The sequence below is a fragment of the Salmo salar genome, chromosome ssa14 (assembly GCF_905237065.1).
Source record: "Salmo salar chromosome ssa14, Ssal_v3.1, whole genome shotgun sequence".
NCBI classification, from domain to species: domain Eukaryota; kingdom Metazoa; phylum Chordata; class Actinopteri; order Salmoniformes; family Salmonidae; genus Salmo; species Salmo salar.
In genome coordinates this window covers 11,519,512-11,529,911 of record NC_059455.1, presented here as the reverse complement: position 1 = coordinate 11,529,911, position 10,400 = coordinate 11,519,512, and the positions used below count along the sequence as shown (strand labels likewise).

At 41.3% G+C, this 10,400-nt stretch overlaps 1 protein-coding gene across 2 annotated transcripts; it reads right to left on the bottom strand.

Moving 5' to 3' along the window:
• Positions 1–1,059: 1,059 nt before the first annotated feature.
• On the bottom strand, positions 1,060–9,687 carry LOC106568987 (volume-regulated anion channel subunit LRRC8D). Of its 2 annotated transcripts, none has more exons than XM_014139921.2 (2): positions 9,301–9,687; positions 1,060–4,943 (listed from the first exon to the last, which is right to left on the bottom strand). In XM_014139921.2, the coding sequence occupies exon 2, from the start codon at positions 4,939–4,941 to the stop codon at positions 2,389–2,391; it is 2,553 nt and encodes an 850-aa protein (XP_013995396.2). In that variant the 5' UTR covers positions 4,942–4,943; positions 9,301–9,687; the 3' UTR covers positions 1,060–2,388. The 2 variants fall into 2 exon arrangements, with proteins under 2 accessions (XP_013995396.2, XP_013995395.2); XM_014139920.2 differs by lacking the exon at positions 9,301–9,687 and adding an exon at positions 6,242–7,173.
• Positions 9,688–10,400: the final 713 nt, after the last annotated feature.

Genomic DNA, 10,400 nt, shown 5'->3' with positions numbered 1-10,400 from the left:
AATTAACTTGTTAGCCACAATGGCCCTGGTAAAAGGTATGTAGACTATGAATTAAAATGTCAAGAGATCTCCATATGCCAGGCTATCTGTGGCTTGCTTTTAATGCCATTATTAGCTACATTAAAGTGTAACCAGGTGCAGCAGCAAGCAAATGTCCAACAAAGTGCTAGAATTTTTTGCCATCATCCTTGGAAGGAGATAAAGAAAGTCACACACAAAACTCAACTTGACTATGATATTGAATTACCAAAGTACTGGCAAGATAGTGTTCTCTGCAGAGCCTGAATTGATCTCATCTGCCCTGTTGTCAGAATTACAGGCATTAACTTCCAGATTGTATTTCAAAAGTTGCAAATGCTTCTTCTTCTTTTTCCCTATTCAAATTGCCCTATTGTTTTGGCATGACATCATCCCTAAAGATGTTGTGTACATTGTACCTTTGCTTGATCAAGGAAATTCAGTTAATGTAATGCACATGTGATAACAAACCCTCAACAAATAATTTTGTACGGCAGCTGATGATCTAATTCTTTATACAGCTATAACTGCATAAAGACTAGATGCCACAGGAGCACCTGTGTACATACTGTATATAATATATTTAAGGTTTATTTAGAATTTTACACATTTGCAGCTAAAAGCTAAATTGCAGAACACGTAATTAAGTACAGAAAATAATATGTATATATATATATATATTAGAAGTGGTGTACAATATCACAGTTAAGCAGCATTAAGCAGTCTCACAAAGTAAGGCATAGGGCTGTTGTAGAAGCTGTCAGTCCGAGATGAATTGGGTAGATCTGCCAGTGACATGGCCTCTCATCTGAGGCAGCCATTTGTTGTAATCCTGGGATTTTGCAAGCTTCTGTGCAAAGGATCTGCAGAGGCAGGTATGGCGGGACTCCAGGGGCTGCAAGGCCAGGTTGCACATCGTTGGAATCGTTGGATCTTCTCAAGTTGGTTGTGTTGGTGGGCTGTGAGACCTGGGTGCTATAACTAATGTCCAATTACCATTGAGAAATGCATTGAAACAGAGAGTGACAAGAATTTGAAAAATGTATCTAAAATCTAGTTTTATTGTGCCATAAATGAATGGACTTTGAGCGTATGATCAGTAATTTGGTATGGTGGCAAATGTGAACAGTTCATGTACAGTACAGAAATACATAGAAAAAAAAGCTATAACAATCTCTGTCCCATTGTTCTCTCCGTTTTGTCAAACCTCATCCCTTTTCAATCACACATCTTTAAAAAATAAATTAGGTTTAGTATGGTCTGTGATAGGCGAGTGTAATCCATAGAAAACATTGAACAATCTATGAGAAAAGCAAATATTGGTTGTGCAAAGAACACCCAACTTCAAGCGTAATCCCCAAGAGGGGGTAAAAGTTCAGACTGTATCTTCTATTCCCCCAGTGAACTTAGTATGATCACATAGGCAAGACTGTGACGAAGCAGTTTTAAACAGTTCCCGGTAGACTGAGGATCCCACCTCTTATCAACACACAACAACTGTCACTCTGCTGACAGACCATGTCTTGGCTGCAGGACGTCATTGAAGCAAATGAATGAAACTTTATTTAAATAAAAGTGAATTACTACTGAAAAGAGAGAATTTGTTCTGTCATTGAATGGTGATGTGAATAATGACAGTGAATGTTTAGACAAACATGCTGTTTGGTCCTTTCTTATTAAAGCCCTCACTGAGAAATAGCAGCAGTTAAGGTTGAAAATCTATTCCCCATGGTTAACATTATACCTGAGTAGCTAATACAATATATATTAATAAGTCAAAAATTCAATTCCCGTTAACAATATTATGCGATAATACCCTAGGAAGCAACTGAAAATGTTTTTTTTATCCTGAACATTCTTAAATATTTGAAAAATATACTACTTTGAAACGATAATTGCAAAAAGTCATTACGTGATTACAGAGCTCTGCAGTCTGCGTTGAGAAGAAGCATTCTCTCTCACTTTATTAAGTTAAAAGTGTCAAGGAACAAACCATATAGTGCAATTTATAATCAATAAAATGTGGTTCAATACCCTGTGAAAGTAACCACCCCTTCCGCTTTACTTCCGGGTCATGTCCCCATATCTTTTCAATGGGCTTGAAGTTATATAATCAAATTCGTGAAAACAGGGTCCTTTAAGAAATACATCAAATCATATTATGGAAGAATTTACTTCTGCCAGATGCTTTTTATGAAGTATTTGACTTGAAGACCATTCTGCCATGTTTTTGCCCAAAAGTTCAAAAACTACAAGGCTACTTCCTGGTGAATAACATCTCAATTTCATGGCGTATTGCTTCAGTGAGTTATAATATACATTTCAGTTAATCACTGTACCGTAAGGGTTTAAGATATCAGAGATTATAAGCTATAAGCCACTCGCAAAGGACACATTGGTCTCCCGACTGATGCTCTCCTTTACCTCTACGGGTAAAGTGTCAAAAAGGTGGTCCTCGACAATGAGGCAGTTTTTACGTAGAAGGCGACAGTTCCCCAGTAGCGAGGGAAGGCGGTCCAGACAGTTCCCCCTAAGCTCCAGCTGAGTGAGCTGCACCAACTGACCCACTGTCTCAGGCAGGGTGGTGAGGCCATTGTTGCTCAGACACAGGACCTTCAGCTTGGTGCACCTGAACAGCTGCTTGGGCAGCACCTCCACCTTGTTTGCATTAATGGCGAAGTGCTGGAGGTTCTGCAGGAGACCCACGTCCGGCGGGATCACTGTGATGGAGTTCTGACTGACGTCCAGGTGCCTCAGCTTGGGGAGGTGGAACAGCGCCGGCGGGAGCGTCTCCAGTTTGTTGTGCGAAAGGTGAAGTGACTCCAAACACTTGACCTGGCCTATGGAGGCTGGAATGGTGATGATTTTGTTGTGCCACAGTTTGAGGCAGGTCAACCTCTTGAGGTGCTGAAAGCTGATGATCTCCTCAATGGTGCGAATGTTGTTGGATTTGAGGTCCAGTTCTTGAAGGTTGGTTAAGCTGAAAATAGCATGGGGGATCCTCTCCAGCTCACAGTTGTGCAACTCCAGATCGGCAAGGTTTGTCATCTTCTTGAGGCTGTTCAGTACCAGTAGTTTAGTACCATCATTGTGCACCACCAGTTTGATCAGGTGTGGGGATAGCTCAGTTAGGCTTGAAGGCATCTTGGTGAGGTTGCTCTTCAGATACAATGTCTTTAGATGTTTCAAATCTCGCATGGACTCTAGTCCTATCATTTTGTTGTGTTCTGAGCTTAAATTCCCTACCAAGTTAAGCTCCCTCAAACTTCTCAACAAGTAAACCCATGTTGGGATCTCAGCGACGTCTGTGAACTTGACGTGAAGGCAGCGGAGGTGGTCACGGAGAAAGACAAAGGCTGTCTGCTCAACTTTGGCAGGGCAGTGGCAGAGGTGCAGCTCATGCATACTGGTCATTTGGGAAATCTTTGCCGAAAACCTGACCTCAGGAATTAGTTCTAGTTTAAGTATTTCCAGGTCGGTGAGATCAAACACTGCATTGGGGAGACCAGAGAGCATGAAGAGGTGGAGCTCCTGCTGGTCTTGGGCATTTCGGATCACAAGCTGTCTGAGCTTCTCAAATGTCCACTCGTGGTTCAGACTGATCTCCCTCAGCTTGTTCTCGCTGACCTCTGAGAGGAATACACCAAACCGTTTGGAATACAGCTGGTCGTACTGATCGACCATGTGCAGGAGGAACGCAAAATCGTTCTTCACGTCAGGAATGTCACTGAAGCTACTCTCCTCTCTGACTTTCTCAAATGAGTACTCTTTAAGGGGGCGCCTGAAAAGCCAGTGGAGGGAGTACAAGCACACCATCCCATAGATCAATATGAGGGCCATATAGCTGAGGAGGAGCTTTCTCAGCATGAACGCCATGTTGTGGGTACAAAAGAATTGCTTATATCCGGTTAAGTGTTTAATATCGGGCTCACATTTGTGGCGAAAGTCGATGGCAGCCATAAAAGTTGACGTATATGACAGAATCAAAATGAACTTGACCGTTTTGACCACGGTCTGAGCTACGTAGAGCTTGTAGATGAAATCGCTGTCCTCCACATGGGCACGGAATTTTCTCACCTTCTCAAAAAGAGCCTTGGCCTGCTCTCCATCCTTCTTGTCCAAGATAGTCATACTTGGTGCCTCAGCAACGGGCGTATCTGCTGAGAACTTGACTCCTGTATTCCCAAGCATAGGAGTAGATGTGTTGGCAGCATTTTCGTCTTTATTTTCCTGTGATACCTGTTTCGGTGCTGAAGTGGTGCCAGTCAGTCTCTGTTTGTTCTCCTCAGAATCCTCACAGGCTGTCTCGGACAAAGCCTTTGTCGTCCATGGAGACTCAAAGCACCGTCCGAGAATGGACACAAAGTGTTCAATCTTTGAGCTTGTCTTGGGGTATTTGAACCAGAAGTTACTACTGACCATAAGCACAAGGGTGTGGATGAGGGTGAGGTACGGGAAGTACTTTGAGTACCAGGGCAAGGCAACATGGTAACACATTTGGTTGACAAAGATGTACTGCTGATAATCTAAGTTGGTTCGGATTCCTGTGGGCTCAGGTTGCTGCATTTTGCTCTCTCGCTTCACAACGATGGGTTGGGTGTTGTGGATCTCGTGTACAGCACTGTCTGGTAGATCTTTAGTGGCCATTGGTGTAGCAAGCACTGTCGTCATACTAACTGTTGATGAGGTGGTTTCTTGCTGACATTGGGTTGTGCAAGAGTTTGGCCCTGCCGCCTCCTCCGCTTCCTCCAGGTAGGGAAGGCATGCCACCTGGTCCTTTGTGATCTGCATCGTCATGGCGAAGATGGACAACATGAGCATGACCACCCCCAGGTAGTCCATGAAGACGTCCCACCATGGTTTTAGGATGCGGTAGGTCGGCTGGATGTCATTCAGCGATGCTAACTCAGTGATGGTAAACATTCCTGCAATAGAAGAAGACTGGGCATTTAGCTAGTATGGAAAGCACTTATTTCTCAAACAATCTAATTATAAATAAATAAAACAAGCACTTCAAATGTGTGTTTTTGTTTGGAATCAAATCGATTTTTGTTGGTAAATGTTTGTACTTGGTATGGTTATAAAGGTTAAAAAGGTAATAAAGGTTGACGCCATTATTTTTTAGAACTAAATTGATTGGCTCTCCATGTCAAAGTGGCTTATAAAATACAAAACAGCATTAGTAATGACATTGGCTTATTACTCTCTCTCATGCATCTCTATAAAGAATTTGAAAACATCTGAGTCTACAAACTATTGTATGTCATTGAGAAGTTTATAATGTTGGTGTGCCGTTTTAAGAAGCAATGGTAATTGTGCCCAGATTCAACATGTGGGAGCACTTCCTTCTCTGATCCTTTTCTCCCACGGTAAAAATTATGTTTACAATTGTTTTATGACAGTGAAGATACATTGCCTAGGTAGCCTAGATCTTGGTAGCCTAGATAATGATCACTACTGTTAATATTTGTAACTGTTACAACACTATTAAGAGTGATTTTATGGCATACACTTTTCCTTACCAGTATTCTCAAACAAATATGGTACGCTTTACCAACCAATAAAACTCGATGATATTTTTTTTCATTCATAATTTCCTTTCATAGTTGAACTAAAGAATTACAGTAATATCAATACATATTTTGACATTATAGGCTAGTAGCCTATAGGCTATATTTATAACTATAGTATAATATTAATCAAAAATGCTTTAAGGTGACATCCCAGTAAGAGTAAGCCATCATTAAAGACGTTTTGCATATAATCAAAGCAGAAGATCTGTAGGCGAGAGCGTGTAGTAGACCGTAGAGACAGTCCTGGTCTAAAAAAGAGAAGAGCAGAGAGACCAGTTGTGGAATACACCTAGGCTACTGATCGAACATATTTACAGTTATTTCATTTAGGAAATATAAACTATTAGACACATGTTAAACTCTTGAGAATCTTCTAGAGATCTTGCGCATTCATTTTTATGTTGCTGTCTGACTGAGGTCTTGTGACTTGCTGTAACGTGGGGTAAACTTAAACTGTAACTCAACTACAGCATGTGCCCAGTTAAAACATTTACGGTGCGTTCCTTAACAATTTATATTATCTTGCCACAGCCTAAATAAACTACCCTGGGATAACCGCACATTATGACAATCAACATCAAACAAATATAAATTAGGATTTGACAGTTTTTACAGCGTGGTAAATGCGAGAAAAAAAATACCATACTTACTATCTTGGTGACGTTATCTCTTATCAATAAGATTTCCGGCACTCCATTCCACTTTTACGGTCAAGACAGTTCCTTCCGACGGTTCAGATCAAATAATTAAACCATCATCTATAGAATAAAGCTTGTGACCAAGAATATTATGTTCGTGACAGTGCGAATGTCAGCACCATTCTCAATACCCACGGTTCTGCATTGGCTACCTGATAAACACTAGCTACGTGAACAATATGCGCAGAACGTCTGCCTCCGTACGCATGTAATTCAAAGTAAAGGATAGTCCAACTTTAACATTAAAGCGCTATTACCGGCGTTTATGAGATGGTGGATGCCACAGATCAACGTCCCAAAGACACAACGTGCTTGTCTCAGATGCCACCAAATTCGAGATAGGCCTAATAATGAAAACTAGGGCACCACCTACTCTACTACGACTTGATCGAATGTTTCTCCCGCGTGAACATTCTGTTACAATATAACTCATTCAGAAGCTTTGAACTGTAACCATCTGTTCAGTAACTATGTAGCAATTACTACTTTTCAGTCTGTAAATGAATACATTGTATTTGGTACATCATATCTGCTGCCCCAGTAAGCTACACAATGTAACTATCCTTGCTAGCTCTCTCCCTCTCGTCCTGTCTGTCTGTCTGTAGTTAGGCTAGATAGCCAGCCTAATTGTGAAATATGAAGACGTCAGGAATCTAGAACCCTTTTGGTGTAACTCGCTATCGACTGAAGTCATGCTGGATTTCCAGCTATGTCTGGATTTGGTTGCTTGCTGCACCGGTGCACTGCACACTGTTGAGGAAGTGTCTCTTGAGTATGGTACAGGTTCCAACCGGTCCAGGCTAGATCATGTAAAAAGAGTGGGCTACCCTCCTCTCAACCCTTGTACTCTCAGAGGAAGTGAATAAAAACAAGTCCATGGAGTGCCAGGCAGGGGCGGACTGGAACAAAAATTCAGCCCTGGCATTTTAGCCACACCAGCCCACATCCCCTTGCAACTTTTACTTTACCAGTCAGCGGTGAAACATAGTCCTCCTCCTTTTTTAACCAGCTCATGTTTAAAAGACAAACACAACATGTAAAAACATCACTGGAGATACAACTCACCACTATAACTGTGCATCTTGCCTGCCTGTTGTGCAGTCTGTTTCTGTATCTTCTCTGCTGTCACTCTGTCTCTTTCAGTCTGTCACTCTGTCTGTCTTTGCTTCTCCTTGTTCTCGAATGTTGTCTGTCTGTCACTCCGAAGTTAACTGAACTGTATCTCTCTGTTTACTGAATAAATGCCTAATAGATTACAATTGGCTCATAATACCTCATGTAAGCCTAACTACTTATATTGAAAATATAAATTCCTGGATTTCATACATGTCCCCCCTATCCTTATGGGGCTCCCGAGAGGCGCGGTGGTCTAAGGCACAGCCTCTCAGTGCAAGAGGCATCACTGTAGTCCCCGGTTCACATCTGGCTGTGATTGGGAGTCCCATAGGGCAGTGCACAATTGGCCCAGCATCGTCCAGGTTTGGCCGGGGTAGGCCGTCATTGTAAATTAGATTTTGTTCTTAACTGACCTGCCTAGTTAAATAAAGGTTAAATTTAAACAATTTAAATTTTAAATAATGTCTATGCCCAGCATCGTCCAGGTTTGGCCCAGCATCGTCCAGGTTTGGCCGGGGTAGGCCGTCATTGTAAATTAGATTTTGTTCTTAACTGACCTGCCTAGTTAAATAAAGGTTGAAAAAAGATGTATATATATCCTAAGGGTTAATTACTATTGCATATATAATATAGAGCCAAAATATGACAACTGGAAGTACATCTGTGTCAGTGTCTCTCTCTGTTTTTTTCCTACATGACCTGAGCTGCTTACTATTCTTTTAACAGGTACAGGTACAGGTACAGTGGTGAGTTTAGTAAATCTTGGTGGGGCAAACTCAAAAGAAATGTTTTTAGATGCATGCCAGCAAAGCCACTACACAGAAAAACAGTAAACACTACATAAATTGCATTATAATGGTGACAAACGGTGCCCACAAACTGTTATGACCTACATAAAGCTGTCCCAACAGCAGAGCTTTCATTTCAGCACCATAGAGTGACGCCTTACCTCTACTAATCAAATCAAATCAAATCAAATTTATTTTTATATAGCCCTTCGTACATCAGCTGATATTCTCAAAGTGCTGTACAGAAACCCAGCCTAAAACCCCAAACAGCAAGCAAAGCATGTGAAAGAAGCACGGTGGCTAGGAAAAACTCCCTAGGAAAAACTCCCTAGAAAGGCCAAAAACCTAGGAAGAAACCTAGAGAGGAACCAGGCTATGAGGGGTGGCCATTCAGCCTTAAAAAACATAGGTGATATGGCTGACTTGCTTAAACAAATGTGGTTTCTACTGACAATTGAGATATACAAACTATGGCATAAGGAAACGACGAGCAAATAAGAGGCAATCCGTAATTTCGATTAAGACATTAGACATTATTTAAAATGTAAATTGTTTAAATGTAACCTTTATTTAACTAGGCAGAACATGCCCCCTTCATTTATCCTACGGTTCTGACTTGGTGTACAGGGAGAATGTTGTAAGAGGGCCCATGTTCTGAATTCTGTCGCAGTACATTTCAAAAGTGCTGATTGAATCCCCGAACTGACAAGGTAAAAATCTGTCGTTCTGGCCCTGAACAAGGCAGTTAACCCACTGTTCCCTGGTAGGCCATAATTGTAAATAAGAATTTGTTCTTAACTGACTTGCCTAGTTAAACAAAGGTTAAATAAAATAAAATAAAAATATAAGCATACAGTGAAAGCTCTTACAATGTTCAATGATTACATTTCTCTAAAACAGGCTATAGGCTACATGTGCACCACCAAGTCAGAACAGTAGGCTAAATTATGAGACCAAATTAAGACCAAATTATTAAGGTGAGGCACATGGGCTACGAACAGCTTACTACACAACATACATTTAGTATTACTTTCTTAGCTACAGTATACATATCTCCCTGGCATAACATAATTTATGCAGCAGCATAAAATACATGTTTGGACTCACCTTTTGGTGCTGTGCTCACTTGAACAGGAAGGTGGTGTAGGAAAGTGGTCCTTCTTGTGGGCAAATTTTGACATCAAACTTTGTCATCAAAGTCTGGCATTCTCTGGATTTATGGTGCTTTCAAGAACACTGGGAACTCAGAAAAAACAAGGTCGAATCATGATGTCAGTGATCTTCAGGTCGTAGCTCTAGAAAAAGGCCCGGGTTTCCGACTTGGAATTCCGAATTGGATGACAGTTTAAAAAGTATTTTCCCAGTCAGAGCTCGTTTTCCCCCCCGAGTTCCCAGTTGTATTGTACGTGGCAGAAGTCATGCTGGATTGACAGCATGGCCAATGTATTCAACCTTTTCTGACCCATGGTGTGTTGCGAGTTAATTGTTATCCTTTTAAGCTTGGAAAAGAGACCCTTAAACCACACACCCTCTCCACTGAATAGCAGGCTAACGATTGCTTTGCAAAGCTTGCAGTTAGCCAATGATTCCTACCAACCAATCATTGTTGAATTTGCGATTTCCAACTTGTTGTGTAATGTTTATGTCCAATGGCCAATGAGCACCGATATGTTTTAGCTATAATTTCTCTTCATATGACAAGGATTGAAAAGGATTTGCCAGTAGATTGCCGAATTGATTCATGATGATTACTGCTTGCTAGCTAAGATTTTGAAAGTATGATGTTGATATGATCAGTCCAATCAAAGCTACGGTAGATATAACGTGATTTGACGTCATTTTGTCTGTGGCCAGTGACCTTGAGCCTTCTTGAATGGGACTTCTCATTTTAAATCTATGGCAGCACCCAAGGGGCTTGAATTTTCGAGCTCTACCCATTTTTTTGCGGTTTTGCAGATGACGTAGTGTCCCAATGAGTGACAGAACACTGAGCCAATCATGGCGCAACTAGAGAACATTACCAACCCCTACGCTCCGTATTTTCCGCTGGTTGCCCCACCACCACAGAAAGCACTGAGCTAGGCTGAAACACCTGCATTTTGGAGCTGCATTATTCAAGAAAGCAAAAAAGAGACCATGTTTGCATGCAGCTTTATTAACACAAATATTCGTTTCTACATTGTTTGCAAACTGATATGTGACACGTA